This window comes from Elaeis guineensis, chromosome 6 (genome assembly GCF_000442705.2).
Source record: "Elaeis guineensis isolate ETL-2024a chromosome 6, EG11, whole genome shotgun sequence".
NCBI classification, from domain to species: domain Eukaryota; kingdom Viridiplantae; phylum Streptophyta; class Magnoliopsida; order Arecales; family Arecaceae; genus Elaeis; species Elaeis guineensis.
Window position 1 is genome coordinate 115,090,569 of NC_025998.2, and position 17,668 is coordinate 115,108,236.

General features: G+C 36.3%; 1 protein-coding gene across 3 annotated transcripts; it reads right to left on the reverse strand.

Annotated features, from left to right (window-relative positions):
- Positions 1-3,022: 3,022 nt before the first annotated feature.
- Positions 3,023-17,446, reverse strand: LOC105046792 (putative ALA-interacting subunit 2). 3 transcript variants are annotated; one of them, XM_010925520.4, is made up of 10 exons: positions 17,100-17,446; positions 10,677-10,738; positions 10,509-10,583; positions 10,295-10,411; positions 8,298-8,351; positions 5,790-5,860; positions 5,342-5,639; positions 3,871-4,160; positions 3,492-3,547; positions 3,023-3,381 (listed from the first exon to the last, which is right to left on the reverse strand). In XM_010925520.4, exons 1-9 carry the CDS (start codon positions 17,179-17,181, stop codon positions 3,493-3,495), a joined length of 1,104 nt encoding a protein of 367 aa, XP_010923822.1. In that variant the 5' UTR covers positions 17,182-17,446; the 3' UTR covers positions 3,023-3,381; position 3,492. The 3 variants fall into 3 exon arrangements, with proteins under 3 accessions (XP_010923822.1, XP_010923823.1, XP_073115728.1); XM_010925521.4 differs by lacking the exon at positions 8,298-8,351 and having other exon boundaries at positions 3,023-3,547; positions 17,100-17,440; XM_073259627.1 differs by lacking the exons at positions 8,298-8,351; positions 10,509-10,583; positions 10,677-10,738 and having other exon boundaries at positions 3,023-3,547; positions 17,100-17,434.
- Positions 17,447-17,668: the final 222 nt, after the last annotated feature.

Here is a 17,668-nt window from a genome sequence, read left to right on the forward strand (position 1 = left end):
TTGTTATCGGCTCCTTTGTCCTTTCTTTCTTTCTTCAATTTCCAACAGTATTTTTTGATATGCTCCTTGTTATCACAATAGAAACACTCAACATCTTTCCTCGGTTAAGACTTGCTCCGATGCTTGCCACAGCTATGAGGACCCTTGCTCTTGCTTCTTCCTCTACTTTCTGTGATAAGAGCTTCTGAATAGGAAGATGAGGAATAGGTGGTCTTCCTCTTCAACTCTTCATTCAACATACTAGATTTTGCCACAGCAAATAAGATAACTCCATCAGGGGCTGAATTGATCAAGGAAACTCGAAAAGTCTCGCAACTATTCGGCAAAGAGCTCAACAATGCCAAGGCCTGCAACTAATCATCAAAAGTAATTTTCATGAAATTCAATTTATTCATAATGCCCTGCATTTCATTCAAATGATCAACCATAGGAGTACCATTTTTATATTTTAAACTTATCAATTTTTGATATAAGTATAAGTTGTTCCCATCGGCCTTCTTGGCATATAGATCCTCAAGCATCTTCCATAGCTTGCCTGCATCAGTTTCATCACTAATATGGTTATAAACATTATCATCAACCCATTGACAAATATAACCACAAACTTGTCTATGGAAAGCATTCCATTGATCATCAGTCTTATCATTGGGCTTGGCTTCATCAACCACCAGAGGGTGAAAATTCTTACAATAGAGAAAATTTAACATCTTCCCCCTCCAAACTTGGTAATTGTTGCCATTCAAGTTAATCATTCTGCTAATGTTCATCTCCATAACTGCACACAAGACAAACTATCAAAAAGATCAGAGCAATCGAAGCAAAGCAGCTTTGATACCACTTGTTGGGAGAACAGATAATGCAATGGAATTAAAAATACTCCCGTTTGTATGAGACCATAAAATATGAGGAAGTAAACTAGCCAATAGAATCAAACCGATACCAAGTAAAAGACAAACAAGAAAACCATACACAAAAGAACACTGATTTTTACATGGAAAACCCTCCAATATGAAGGAAAAAACCATGGGGCCTTTCTACCCGGTTCCAAGCTTTACTATACTCAAATAAAAATTACAAAGTCTACAAATCAAGGACCACAAGCCTTGACAATATCTCAGCAAATAATCCTTACCATACCAAGTGAATGTATCAAGAGAATAGAGAGATAGTACTAAAAAAATAGCAAGCATATAAACTAAATACCCACTGATCTACCGAGCTTCAATGTACAATCCAATCGTTGGATTTGAAGAACTGGAAGTTAGGAATACTCTCAAAATTTCAGCTTAATCAAAAAAGAAATCACCATCCGATCAGTCTTAGAACAGAAGCTACATAGACCCCGATTCAGCAGAATTTTTCTCTCTTTTACTCCTGTATCTTTCTTTTACTCTCAGCTTGGAACAAAAATACCTCACCCAAACCTGAATATATAATCACCAAAGTCAGCATATAATAATTTTCTTGGGGTGAAGAAAATATGTTAGGATTTGAACCAATAAATACTCATGGAAAAGACTAAGAGGCACAACTCTTCTCAAGCATCACCGTGCATTGTTCCAAGAACCATAATAAAAAACCTACATTGTTCCAAAAATCATAATAAAATATTTGTTGGATTATCAAGAATGACAGCAAAATCAATCCCACTTCAGTAGAATTTTTCTTCCTTTTACTCCTGTATCTTTCTTTTACTCTCGGCTTGGAACAAAAATACCACACCCAAATCTAAATATATAATCACCAAAATCAGTATATAATGATTTTTTTTGGATGAAAAAAATATTTTAAAATTTGAATCAATAAATACTTATAGAAAAAATTAAAAGTCACAATTCTTCTTAAGTATCATCGTGTATTGTTTCAAGAATCATGATAAAAAATTTGTATTGTTTCAAAAATTATAATAAAATATCTATTAGATTACCAAAGAGGACAGCAAAGTCAACCCCACTTCACATGGGAGGGATCATAATCCAACAAGGATCTCTCGACTGCAGTACTCTTCGTTGAGCTCGTAGACGGTGGGCCCCACCCCGAGCCCCAGCAGCTGTCGCTTCATGATGTGGCACATGCAGCAGCCGCTCACGCCGAACACCACCACCACGTTCCCGCTTGCCATCCTCGCCACCCTCTCGTACGGACTCCTCCCCACCATTCCGACCCTCACCTTCTCCTCTTCCACCACCCTCATCCGTCTACTCCCTTCTAGAAACCTCTCTCTTTCTCTCAAACTAGAAAAGAGGCGATCGCTCCTACCGAATAGAATGTTTGAACGTTAAGATAGCCTTGGCGAGCTAGAGAGAGATGAATTCGTTATTGTTACAGAGATCGGTGCAATATACCGTAAGTTTGTGCTAAAAGATACCAATTTGTGGTAAAGGGCACCAATTTTCTTGTGACACGTTGCAGCAGTAGGATTGGGCATGAAGCATTTCTCTGTTAACATGAAAATACAACGTGCGGGTGTGGAGATGGAAATAAAAGGGCAAACTATAGAACGCAGATTAAGACATGGGTCTTTTACTTAGGTCCCGCTATCAAATGCTTTTCTGGCTTACAGTCCACTGGTATCACAACTATCGTATTTCTCTCTGTGGGACTTATGGCCTAGTAATATGCGGATACATAAGAGGAAAAGTATTGTAGAAATAAAGCTCACTTAACGTTAATCCCAAGCTAGTTAGGATCAGAAATATAAATTCTTGTCCTCCATTCCACTCCATTTAGGATTACATTTTGTAAAAGATTTAGAAATACAAACTTTCCTTACAAAATCCCATGTGATTCTTTATTGCCACGACTAAAGCTCCAAAATGAACCTTAATCCTCCATAACCTCCACCACCACACGTAACATACAGGACTTCTATTGCTGAAACATATACCCTCACCATCACCCTCTATTCTTAATTAGACAAGGCATTTTGGATATGAAGACCATAAGGATCACTTGGCTTGGTTAAGACTATGGCCAAGGAGTTAAACATGTTAACCTGCAGCAGCTCTGAAAATCAGTAAAATTGCCTTAAAACCGTGATTTATATATAAAGATGGGGTTACAGTTTATGTACTGAGTTACTAACATTACACACCAAAATAAAACTGTCCATTAAGGTGAGAATAGCCTGGTGGGGTAAATACACGAAGAAATACATGGGAGAATTTTGAAAGAAAAAGGACAAGATTCTCAAAATCTGTCACCCTTGATTCCACCAGCACCAAGCATACATATATATACAGTCTGTAATTGGGATGCTAAGCATCAATGACACCATATAGCTAATCTGGATGACCACCGGCCAGCGATTGGCCACATGAAACTGCATGGATTCTGACAATGAGCCACCCCAGTGGCATAGTAAATTGAATTGTTTGAGGCCTGAGTAGGAAAAGAAAATAACCTATTCTGAAACCTAGATTTCAATCATAAAACTTGTCCGTTGAAGAAAAATATTAATGCGGTTGAAACTACTGGTCCAGAAACCTCACATTAGCTGGCGTTGCTTTTTCTATTCCAAGACAAATAAGTTGGATCCCCACGGGGCCTGCAAACAGAAACCATAAGAAAGGATAACATATACTTAAACCTTAAGGGGAGACTATGACTTAATATATTGCTATACAGCATAATGCATTAGTCAGAAAGTCACTACTCCTGCAAAGACAACTTGTTAATGACATGATAAACTGAATGCTTCAAACATAACATATTACAATAGAGATACGGAAATTGCAGGAAAAAATAATGTAAGGAATACAGAGATCATCCTGATATGCAGTTGTTATCAACATGTTGAAAGTATGCAGTATCTTTCAAGACACGTCATTATGTTAAAAGGAGTGCTATCATGCCAGTGTAGAAATTTACCTTGGGTATTTCACATGAATCAAAGCAAACAAGACTGAGATCAGAACGAAGGAGGTGCCAATGGCAATATAGGCCATCCCAAGGAAACCATTTTTGCCTCCCAGCCAATTGGATGTTGTAAGAACAATCTTTTTCTTCCCCCCAAAGCTGTAAGTATTGTAGTTGTTAACAAGATGTACCGTTATGATCTCATCTGCATCTATATCCTCTTCAATTATACCATACAGTTTCCTGAAGGTAGGCAGAGCAGCAGTACGCATCCACACTATGAGATCCTCTTGGTCGCTCAACTACTCGCAGGAAATAAAATGTAATTCAGCAAATTTTCTTGAAGCAACAAAAACAAATGGATACATGCAATCACAGGACTTGGGATGTGCACGAAAGCACCCATAGAACAGGAATGTCTATGGAAGCACATCCTAAGGAAATGACAGCAAAATAATATAATCTACTCATCGTAAGCTGCTTTATGCAAGGCTTATAAACTCAACTTTGGTTTTATTTTCAGTCCCCCTGAATAGAGTTTCATTTTTGGCAGTTTCATTTGCTCCGAATGTTGGAGTTTTGGTCAAAAAATTAAGAAAAATCCAAAAATAGTGAAAAAATAAGGAGGAAAAAACAAGACAAGTCTTTCACATCATTTAATTGTGTTTTAAGCTATTTAGAATCATAATTTATGAATTTTAGATGGTTTCATGCTGAAATTAAACTATGTTAGAGCTCGGTACCAAAAAAAAAATCACATGATTTACTAATGTCTTAACTAAGATACCAATATTACTCAATCAAGCACAAACTAACCAGAAAAATATGTAAAAAATATAAAATAGATTAGATGTACCCATTCAATACTACATACTACTATACTACTGTGAGGTGGGTCATGCAAATAATGGTGGCCATCATCACCACCATTATGTGGACTAGAAAACAAATGGGGATGAGGATAACAATGAGATAGCTCACGACCAATCCATGTAATTATAAAAATGTATCGCATTAGTTACTTTCCAATAATCATCATACTAAGAGCTATTTTTTAAGCCTTTGCTCATCAAGATTAAATATCATGCATCCCTTTTTAACTCAAGAACGAAAAAGAAAATCCATTAAAAGGTGGTAACTTATAACCTAAGGACTTAAGTGCATAAAGAAATGACTAAAATATGATAGCAAACTGTAAAAGAAATATTTAAAAAGCATTTATGGCTAGTTTTAGTTAGTTTTGGCTAAAACTGAACAAATCATTAAGATTAAAACAAAACATGTCAGTTTCAGCCAAAATTGACTAAAACCCAAAACTTGGGGTCAGTTCTTGTTTGGTCTCCACTGAAATCAGTCTGTTTTAAAAGCAGCCAAAAAGGATCAGTTTCAGTTGAAACTTAAAACCGTAGTTTTATGAATGTGAGATCCTCTATTAAGCCATATTATAACAAAAGATAGCATTTCACAAAATGGAAATACTCACAGGAATGCTTGGGTCAAGTTTTCCTCCACCAATTAAGGTTCCATTTTGAAAATTAAAGGGATATACATGCTTCCCAAACTTATGCTCCCGATCACTTTTCCAAGCAATATTTTTCCTGTTGACATTCATTTCTCCTCGATCACGTACAAAGGCATAAGAATCATTAAACAAACTCCAGGCAATCAACCCACAAGGAACAATTGGGAGACCATTGCTTGACTCTTCAGGTTTGCAGGAACTAGTGTCTTTGTACTTTAATCCATAAAGGAGTTGTTTGTCGTTCCTACTTTTTACAAACCTAGGCAGCATAACAAGAATTTATCATGAATCAGCAAAACCCTTCTTAAAATTGGATATCAGTGACAAGAAACCTAAGCTATATAGTCTTGCCAACTGGGAGTATGAAATGATATATTATAAAAATGGGAAAATTAAGGATTTCCTTTACCGCCGATGGTTCTGGTAGTAGTTATCAAGTTCATAATAGATATAAATTGGTGCCTTCATATGCTTCTGAACCTGCAACAAAATTAAGTCTCAGTATCAATGCAAGTTTCAGCAAGCAACTACAAAAGATAATAATGTTGTGAACATAATATTTTCATTCTATACAAGTATTAAGAGAATATTTGATGTGGAAGCTTCTTTGGATTGACATCCAAGTTCTGGGACAGGGTCAATGTGCATCGAAGCTCTAATTTTCATCTGGTGGCTCATTTTTTCACTGGTTTGATGATCCCAGCAGTCCAGTTCTTAGAAAGAATTTTTAGGGATGTTTGGAAAACCTTTAATGTCAATTCACTTTAGAAGTGTTGTAGCCTGGAACTATTCATGGCACTGCCGGGTTTTGGGTCTTTCGGGTTTATTTTCTTACATTATCATTGGTGGTCAGCATTTAGTTAATGCAAGGGTAAATGTTTAATGTTAATAGTGTTCTGAGTCTGTATCAAGATTGCAATCATCTATTTTAGAGTGGTTTTGAGTTGATCTGAAAGGAAGAAGCCAAAGTTGGCTATTCTCCATCCTCTGCTCTTATTCCTCCTTATTTCTTCTTCTTCTTTCCTATGATTGTTTTCTCTTTATTTCTGTTATTCAACTTTCATTCTATTATTCTGTTCTCCTCTACTATTTATTTTGTGCAGTTAATAACTGACTGTAAATCTGATTTACAATTTGAACTTATTCTCAACATGTTATGCGCCACTTTGCACCCTTGAAACCTCTAGAAGCCTTATTAAACATACAGATACCATTGGCATTGTTCCCACCCATTAATTTCACCAGCATTAATGAAAGTTTGTGCAATATAACACTGATTTTGGATATTATACTGATTTCATATTATAGATCCCTAATAAAATATTTCACAAGTTTTTCCACTATTCATAAAATCGTAAGGCATTCTCAAAATTCTAAGTTTTTCACTTCAAGGTCCACGACTGCAGGTATGCAGCTCTAACTCCTAACATCCTACACTAATATTCATTGAAATACACAATGTATGATACCAATAAGCTCAGAAAACTAGAATTTTATGTTGATATTTCTGCTTATAAGGCTCTTCATGCTTCAAAGAAAGGCATTAAACATTTATAAAAGAAAAAATAGGAAATGAGAAAAAGAATTCCCAGATACTCTAGTGCTTAAGCATGTCTACATCCATAAATACAATGCACGAAGGACAGCAGATTTTCTACATTTGTTAAGTGAATCAGAAATTTTCTGGTCCAATAGCTCTCAATCAAATTTCTTTACATCCAAAGTCTCAAGCATACTCCACTGAAAATTATTTACAATTTAACAATCTCTATCACATCCCTAACTTGAGAATATATTTATCACAGAGAACATCAAGGCACTCCAGAAATTAGAAGTCAAAGAAAAAACCCAAAGTATAAAACTACATTATGGAGGTCCACAAGTATACTTAAAGAATACAATATGTGGCAAGAAAATAAACAAAGAGAATTGCAGTGGTTATACTATTATTGACACCATTGTTCAATTGATTTGCAGCAGAAGCACAACACCGCAAGGCTGTGATGTCATCTCTCTTTGGTTAATTATAATGGAGCAAGCATTGGATCACAACTACATCCAGCAGCTAGATTAAATTATCGACCAACAAAAATCTATGTGAGGTTTAAATTAGGTTAACAAAATGCTATATATATTCGCCCATGAAATCAAAATTTAGTGAAAAAAATAAAGAACGAAATGTAGACACTGGGAACAGGAAAATTACAAGCATCTTTTCCGGTATATTTTGGTATTAACATGGCAAAATCAGGGTTCCGGTAATCATTCTCATATTACTAAGTTGTTTAATTGGCACAGAGGATATCGCAGCAATCCAAGTGATGTAGACAATAATGATGGAATACATGAGGCATCATATGTACAGAAAGAATAGATCACATGGTCGATTGAAAGCCACATAGAATATGTTCGCCAAGTCAAATTAGATACATGGACTAATGTTCTTCAAGAGGAGGTCGAATTATTTGAAGCTCCAGAAGATAGGGACATTTAAGATAGTTGAATCAATTATATGGTCATAGCAATACATATGGCATTTAATGGAGTCGCCAGTCACATCATGACAACAGTTAAAGTAAACTAATCAACTCATATCTCTTTAAACTTGTTGTCTTGATATATAAGAGGAGATGCTATAGCACATGTTATCTGCAAATGATATTGATATATTGATGATAAAGGAGGACGATAGCATTGAATGCTAATCAGGATCTAAGATCACACAGGAAAATCTAGAAGACTCAGGGTTTAAAGATCCAGAAAAGGCAAAAGCTTGAGAGTATTAATAGGACTTTAGAGCGAAACAGAAGAAATGAAGTTTCAACTAAAATCAGCAACCATGAGTATACATAGTGACCAACCAGTCACTATCTTAGAACTATTATTTAGGAAAATTAATGATCAAATGAAGGTGTACCCGTGATGTTAGAGCAGGTGGATGAAACAGAGAGGTATCTTTTGGGTGTTGCCACTGTTGCATGATCACCAATTTGTTAGGTGCCTTAAGACTAAATATTTTTGCACAATAAATAGGAGCAGCAGCTCAACATATATAAGATGACCGTCATGGAGATGGGGAATGCTAACACAAATTTATGGTGAAACTAGAAATGGCAAGTTTACACATGTGTACCTTAGAAGAAACATAATATTACATTATTAAGGACAAAATTAATGTAGTACCAAGTCCTTTCTCGCTTATTCTATGAATCTAAGAATGCATACACAGAAAGAGGTAGAATTTTACAAGGTTCATCAGATGGGATGGCCAAAGAAAATCTACATGGAAGTTTTCAAAAAATAATTTAAAAAGCTTCCTTTGGCAACCTATCTGAGTTAAAAAATGAATAATGAAGAAAGATTCACAAATCTGATGGGAATAGTTGGGACAAGGCTCGTTACTTATGGTTATGTTTAAGATTTAATTGAAGCATAGTGGCATGAAAGACATTTCAACATTACATGCCAAGCAACTTCATGAAAGCCTTGTTCTTTTTCAGTATTTTACAAAAGCAAGTTTCACTATTATGTTGGTTGAATCAAAAATATAGGTTCACATGTTGAACATTGGTAATGCATAAGTTGTGCGTAAATGCAAACACCATGCATCTTTGTCTGCTAACACATGCCACTATCCAGAAAAAGATGAAGAGTGATCTGCAATAACATGGCAATGCCTGACTATTATATGCACTAAATTTTGGCATGCATACAACAAATTTGGCAGCACATAAGATGGAGTATTTAGTAAATGCCGGTGATCCCAACAAATGTTGTAAAAGTAAGTGCGTGTGTGCATGTGTGTGTGTCTCAGAAAAAAAGATGAGCGAAGGCAGAGTGCCTGGAAGCAAAGGGACGGACATCAACAGCAATGTAAGACTGGGGAACCATGAGGTTTGATTTTTTTTTTTTTCTTTTCTACTTTCTTAATATGTCAAGTGTTGTGGACCTGCAGGGACAAGTAAAGGAAAAGGCATAGAGGAGTCCTAGTCATTTTTCAAAAGAATGACATGAGACATTCAAGCACTGTTTGGGAAAACATCATCTGTATCAATAGTTATTCAATTGTTTGGCACATTACAATGTTATTACTTGTTTGGCACTCTACAATTCGTGTAGCCTGCCACATCATTAAAGAGGCATAAATTCATGGCTGTATCTTGATTCATAAAGTCTAGTTGATAAAAAAAAGTACCACATGCAATGAAAATTTATTTGATATTCCTTATTCTACTCGCATCATGACAGAATCCTATAGAAAAATTTGCAAATAGAAACAATATAGGAAGTGAATGATTATAGGTGTTGCGCCTTCAACAAGAATTAATTATTGAAAAAAATGAAGAACCTAAAAGCATGTTACTATAAGTTTTTGTTTGAAGTTTGCAGGATTGTTGATAATTCATTAATATATGTACTGTATAAAATAACTATATACAATGGATATAATGATATATCATTATCATCATCCAAGTCTTTTCCCATAAAATATGGGATTGACCATAGATCATATCCTCTTAAAAATGGAAAGTAATGAGCATAAAGAAATGTACCAGTCATATGATCCCCCAAACCATGAATCATGTTTGTGACTAGTTTAATTTACAAGTAACTCGCTCGTCAACTCTTCCTACATCACATTGTTTCAAGCATACATGACAAGATTTATCTCATAAACTTATTGTTGGTTCTGCTGATGCATTTGCCCTATTAGTGAATCCCAGGACAAGTAGAAAATCAACATGGGATCTCATTCATACCTGAATATCCTAAATAAATTTTATCTAGAAAAGCAATGTATTCATTGATGTTTAATTTTGCGTGCAAAGTTTTCACACAATTATGAATTTTACATATGAAACATGAAGACTGAAAATTTGAAATAAATGATAAGCATGAGAAGCACATTATTACCTTTATTGTTCGATTACAGTTCTTTGAAATTGAACTATCCTTGATATAAGCTACTTTATTACTTCTATAAGCCTCAGGTATGCATTCAACATCATAACGGTCCACGATTTCCACAACCTATAGAATAAAATGTTATCAGCCTACCAAAAGCCACCTCCAGCATTAAAGATATATACATGATCTACCCAATGGCAAACAGGGATAACTGCTTTACACTTTCAGAAGCATGAAGGCAAACAAGTCCAACAGGAACAAAAACAATGCCCATGATCAGAAAAGTCATTATTACCTGCAAGTGACCAAGCAAAGATAGAAAATACATAAGAAAGTCAACATGAACAATAGACTAAATACAAGGGAATTATTGTGACTGTCAGCTCACCCATCCTGGCGTAAGAACAGGTTTACAAGCTGGAAGGTTCTGCTGTGTAAATCTATAGAATGCTGAAAAACCATCAAAGTTTTCCTTACAATATCAGAAGACATTTACTTGGGAAATAGCATTTCTTCACAAGACAAACCAATATGATTAAAATGCCAAAACAAAGTCAGCATATGGGCGATAAAAAATTTAACAATAACTTGAAAAAAGCATACTCACAAATATTTCCCTCATAGTTTATGTAACACAAGTATGCACAAGAATGCCATGCCTATCATGTAGATCAATTACATAGGAAACTGTGAGTATGACAACAATTTTTTCAAGCAATAGCAATCAATTGGTTCTGCTCCATCTCATTTAAAAGAGAATTTTGTTTAAATGGTGTAATGTGTATATATGTATATGTATGTGTATGTATGTATGTGTGTGTGAAGAGAGAGAGAGAGAGAGAGAGAGAGAGAGAGAGAGGCTCCTTTCGAAAGGATTTGGGGCCAAATCCAGTCAAATGCAGGACTGTCTGATCGGCACAAATCATAGAGCAGCCATTATCCCATTTAACATTAACATTAGCCATTTAGGAAGGAAAAACAAAAACAAGGATATTTAATGAGATGGGACAGGACGCCATGCACTCCCATGCCTCAAACTCTTCCTTAAAAACCAATAGGCTCCCCCCCTCTCCATAGCCCTCTCTCTCTCCATTTGAAACCCCCCATCTCGCCGAATCCCGCCCCCCACCTCTCTCTCTCTCTCTCTCTCTCTCTCTCTCTCTCTCACCCACCCCAACCCCCCAACCACCCCTTTCTTTCTCTCTTGCCGGAATGCCCACCCACCACCCCTCTATCTCACCAGAAACCCCACCCCTCTCTCTCTCTCGCTGGAACCCAACCCCCCCATCCCTCTCTCTCTCTCTCATCAAAAATCCAATCCCCCCACCTCTCTCTTTCTTACCAAAAGGAACCCCAACCACCCCCCCCCCCAAAAAAAAAACACACCTCTCTCTTTTGTTGAAAGGAACCCTAATCCCCCACCTCTCCCTATCTCACCGGAAGGAACCCCAACATCCCCATCTCTTTCTCCCTCGTCGAAAGGACCCCCCCCCCCCCCTCCCCGTTGAATGCCACCCACCCCCTACCTCTCACCAAAAGTGGCCGGCTTCATCCTCGCTAGAAAACACCCCTCTTCCCCTCTATGCCAGTTTGGTAGCCTGAAGGTACACCCTTCTTCTCCCTTTCTCTTGTTCTACTCCAAATTAATTGTTAGAACAATCATCAGCTTGCAAATACAAGTTAGGCTCACCAATTAGATTGGCAGTCTAATTATCATGACTCCAAACTTGATCTTGTGGGTGATTAATTAGAAGCTACATTTCACGTCTGGAGTTCAGGGAATCTGGCCTTAAAAAGGACTTGAATCATTCCATAAATTGATGCTCACAAGAATATAAACTTCATACATCTTGATGTCCTGCAAAGTGAGCTTTTAGTTTTTTAGAAATTCTAGTAAAATTTACATTTAAATAAATATTCTAACAATATTTATTGACTAAACATATTTAGAAAAATGGTTTTAGATCTATTTACTTGCTAAACATGCGTTTGATGGGATTGACTAAAACACTACACTGCCTCACCCTTCATTTGTTCAAGTTCATTCACAAGTGAACTTTCTTCATTAGAATTCCAAACAACCTTGGTAGGCAAAAGCATTAATATTTTTGTCATACAACGAAATTAAAACAAACCTTGGTCATTTATTTTTACAAGATTAATTTGCTTCCTTCCTAAAAGAATGTAATCATTAGCCATGAAATCTTATGGTTGTTTGAAACTATATGGGGCAAATTTGTCAGTTACTCAATCTTTGACTTGTTTCTGACACAAGCTTCCAGGTGTATGGTAATGTTAGTTCAGAAATTTTGAAAGAATTACATTTGCTTCTGAAAAAAAATTCCTTATTTTCTCTAAGAAAATAATAATCATATAGAGATGCTTATGTATTCATGAAAATAGAACACTACCAAAAAAAGGGAACCAAATTAAGTACAAAGTTCATATTCAAAGTTCGTAACCTTACAAAGTTCATATTCAAAGTTTGTACTGAGAAAATAAAATAAAAAAAAATTAAATATCTAAAAAACTGTTTCAACAAAGAAATACTTCTAAATGAATTTAGAAGTACTCTAACCACAGCCAATGATTAGTCTTGATAAAGATGCTAGCAGTACAAAGCTTTTAACTTCTAATATTTTTTTTGAAATTATTTTAGTTAATATTGCTATATTTTGTAAATTTTAATAGTGGGTGACATCATTACAATGGTATCTTCCACATGAAGCATTAAAACAGTAATGGTGTTGCCAGCTATTTCTTAATTTCTTATTGCCAGAGTAAGTCCTTCCATCACCGAAAGATATAGGATTAAACCTGCAACAATATGATAATGAGCTGACAGCAACAAACATATTCATGTTGATAATTGTTTAAATCCATAACAGTAAAATTTAAATTATATGAAATATAATCATATTAGCATACTGAAACACCATGATACTTCAATAATGCAAGAGCATTCCCTTTATGATAATTATAAACTCACAGATTAGCTTATATTTTTTTTACATTTTTTAGTAGTCTCATGCAGCAAACTAATCAATTTCCATTCTTACATGCAGATGGCTCATGCAAAGTCTGGTAATTTTTATGCTAGTGCCATGATGCTATTTTATGGGCTGTGCCATTGTGCTCTTGTATGGGTTGTGCCAAGGTGCCAGTTAATGAACAATATGATTGTGCCATTGTATCAACCATGCCAATGTGCCACTGTATTAACTGTGCCATTATGGGCTGTGCCATTATGCCATCATACGGACTGTGATATTGTGCCACTATACCATTGTATTGACTGTGCCACTGTGCCATTGTATTGACTGTGCCACTATGTTATTTTATTGACCGTGCCATTCTGCCATTTAACAGACTGCACATTTGTGCCATTTAATGGACTGTGCTGTTGTGCCATTATATTGATCGTATCACTGTGCCATCTTATTGATTATGACATTATACCATTTTGCAAGCTTGACCGTACCATTTATGTGATGTATTTTATTGAGAACACAGTGACTGGTCGGAAGATTACCATTATGGAAGCTGATGTTCCATGATTGCATGCCAAATATGCTGCTGTGATCATAATGAAGGGTCGAGAAGGGGGCACTGACTACATCCATTCAACTTGTGTTACAATATTTTTTTTGGACTATTGTCTTAAATCTTGTGGTACAAAGTTGTATTTTGGAAGAGTTCTAATATGTATGTTATTTGGAGTACAATTGTATGTGAGTGAAATGCAATATATTTTGTATATGATTAGCATGATATTATATGTTATTTTATATGAAACTTACAATAGGTAAATCTATTTGTTAAGTATAATTGTTGCAAGAAAACTTACAGCAGGTGAATTCCAAAGCAAACATCATTTGCTTAGAAATATCATTATTCTATAATGATATATACATATGCATATACATATACATATACATATACATATATATGTGTGTGTATTTACATACATACATATATATACATGTGTGTATGTACATACATACACATATGTATGCATGCGTGCATGCGTGTGCGTGCGTGTGTGTGTGGGAATGTGTGGGCTTGTGCGTGTGCGTGTGCATGTGTGCATGTGTGCATGTGGGCGTGCGCATATGGGTGTGTGTGGGCAGGCATGGGTGTGCGTGGGCGCGGACGCGTGCGTGGGTGTGTGCGTGCGCGTGTGCGTGTGCGGGTGTGCATGTGTGCCTGTGTGTGCGCGCGCGTGCATGTGTCTATGTGTGTGTCTCTGTGTGTCTGTATGTATGTATGTATTCATAGAAAAGCACAGCCACATCATATTAACAATTTTTTTTGGGACCAAAGTTGAAGAAGCATAGTGCATAAACCAATCATGGTTTAAGAGAGATTACAATCCCATAATCTACAACTGCAAGGTACCAAAACATACCACTTTCTTGGTAGAAGAATAAAAGTAAAAGAAGAAAACTGCAGATTTTGATGACTCATGATAAAGCAGAATTCCTCAAACATGGAGCCTTACATGGTGCCAAGTATTCACAAATCACAACCTTTTAGATGTTGCACCAAAACATTTTGTCACCATGGATCTTATCCTGGTTGCCTCTGCCTATTTCAAATCAATTTCTTACCAAGAATATGTTTCATGGTTCTCATTTTGAAATGACCAACCTGAATTATCACTATGATGTCACAGCAACCACTTCAATTTTGATCTTACATGTATAAATATCACCATGCATGTGTGTATGCGCATGCGCATGTGTGGGCATGTGTGTGCACGCGCGCATGTGGGCGTGTGCATGCATGTGGGCGTGGGCGTGCGTGTGCGTGCGGGCGTGGGCGTGCGCACCGGCGTGCATGTGCATGCGTGGGCGTGGGTGCGTGTGCGTGCGTGTGTGTGCGCGCATGTGTGCGTGCATGTGTGCATGTGTGTGCGCGTGTGTGTGCGTGCGTTTGTGTGGATGTATTTCTGTGTGTGTGTGTGTGTGTGTTCATAGAAAAGCACAGTCACATCATATTAACAAATTTTTTTGGGACCAAAGTTGGAGAAGCATAGTGCATAAACCAATCATGGTTTAAGAGAGATTACAAACCCATAATCTACAACTGCAAGGTACCAAAAAATACCACTTTCTTGGTAGAAGAATAAAAGTAAAAGAAGAAAACTGCAGATTTTGATGACTCATGATAAAGCAGAATTCCTCAAACATGGAGCCTTACATGGTGCCTACTATTCACAAATCACAACCTTTTAGATGTTGCACCAAAACATTTTGTCACCATGGATCTTATACCTGGTTGCCTCTGCCTATTTCAAATCAATTTCTTACCAAGAATATGTTTCATGGTTCTCATTTTGAAATGATCAACCTGAATTATCACTATGATGTCAGAGCAACCATTTCAATTTTGATCTTAAATGTATAAATATCACCATGCAGGTTGTAGATGAAACAAGAGAAAGGTCATAAACACTGACTGAAGCAATGTTTGAATGGTCTGATACTACTTAACCTATATCAGATAGGTGGTGATATTACCTACAGTTCAAATGTCAGATTCACTTTGTGTTGACTTTGCATCAAATCTAAGGCAATCACAAGTGTAAGAAGTTAGCCTAGTCTGAATATGAGAGAGCCAGCATCTGTTGCTTCCAATTTTGCATAATGCAATCACACATGCATTAGACTGGAAACTAGGAAGTTGGTCTTAAATCAATTTAAAGTGAACGTTGGCCTAGTTTTATTCATTCCACTGTTGCAGTTTGAGTTTTAAGCTACTATAAAGGTACCACAAAAATGATTGAACATAAGGAGCCTTGATTCCTATAGGTATTCATGCTATGATTTTGGTGCAACAAAATGTCTCTTTTAAAGGGTTTGATGCAAGATCATGCTCCTTCAACAGAAGCCTCAAGAAGACTGACAACACAAGATCAGAGGTTGATTAGGAAAAGCATATCTGAGGCATTCTGTATATCATCTCCTTATCTAATAAACCTTAAAATTGCTTACATGCTTCTGCCACTATTATTTATGTTCAGTTCTATGTTACTTGCATTTCAATTTTGCTCATTACTTATGAACCTCAGTGATAAAATCATGAACCCTCATGTCCGTATCTGGCTTGCATCATATTATGGATAACTTATCTATTTTTTCGGGGAAAAAGGAGAGAAAAACTTGACAAAACCTGGAAGCTTCTTTTCCAAAAAAATAAATACGGTCATTATTATAACAAACAAGCCTTGTCCAATCCGTCTATTCGACAAAGGGAGGAAATGCAATGGTGCCTTAGGGAAAAAGTTTTCTCTCCTTTTTAAGTAATCTTAGCATTTATAAAACAGATAGAAAAATATTGTGATTTATGTCATGATTTCCTTTTAATTTAACTCCACTTCTGATGTACGCCAAGATTAGACCTATAGAAATTCTGGACTTCCAACTCTTCCATGAGTTCCAATTCTTAGGACGGAAGCAGGTCATGATACCTAAATTTTCATTCAAAGAAATCAATTTGTTTTCCCATTTCGTATCTAGATATTACAACTTTATTCAACGCCAGCTACGTTTGGATAGATGATTAAGGAGACCCGATTCCTGGATCCTTGAAATGCCTTCACAAATTTGAATAATAAGTTATTCAGCATCAAGTATAAATTTTTACATCGATTAGTTCTGAACTCAACAAAAACACCACAAACATGCTAACAATATACAGCCAAAATTAAAAAATAAAAAAGGAAGCACAAGAGACAATCAAAATGTCAATTTTAGTCGATTTTTATTGATCGAATTCCACAGATTTTGGAGTGATGGGAAAGCAATACCTCTTGAGCGCATTGGGGAGAAGCGGTGGTGGGTTTGAGTTCCTCCGGCGGATCCCGACGAACTTCCCCCCTCCATTTCCATCAAATTCCAATCCTATTATATATTCATAAAAGAATTCTATGAAATTCACAATCTTTCGTCTTCATCGGAGCCTCTATCCGATTGATTGAAAGCCTAAACTCTCTTCCGCCACTGACCAAAAATCCCAAATCCAGGCAGGGAAATCAAAGGCGAAAAGGGGAAGGACATGGTGAAGTTCCGCCACTAATCGTGACTTCTGTCAACGGGCTGGCCTGAGACCCTGCTTGGGATCGGCCAAGCGTCAGACCCGGTCCGGTATCTCGTGAGAAAATACTCGTTGCAACGCTGATACCATGCCATGTCTGCAACAAACCAACGACAAATCGAAATCAGTGAGATACAAAAGGACAGCATGGATATCATTCACGAAAATTAATAAAATATATTAAAATTAATAAAATATAAAAATTTTTATTAATTTATAATATATATAATACGATACCATCAGCAAATATTTTTTCAATATCTCATAAATATGCTTCCCTTC

Excerpts from the sequence above, each read along its gene's own strand:
- LOC105046792 (XM_010925520.4), bottom strand. The coding sequence starts at position 17,181 with ATGGAAATGGAGGGGGGAAGTTCGTCGGGATCCGCCGGAGGAACTCAA. Across the intron at positions 5,640-5,789 it reads TACTACCAGAACCATCGGCG|GTTTGTAAAAAGTAGGAACG; the intron begins GTAAAGGAAATC and ends TATGCTGCCTAG. Across the intron at positions 4,161-5,341 it reads AACTTGACCCAAGCATTCCT|TTGAGCGACCAAGAGGATCT; the intron begins GTGAGTATTTCC and ends TCCTGCGAGTAG.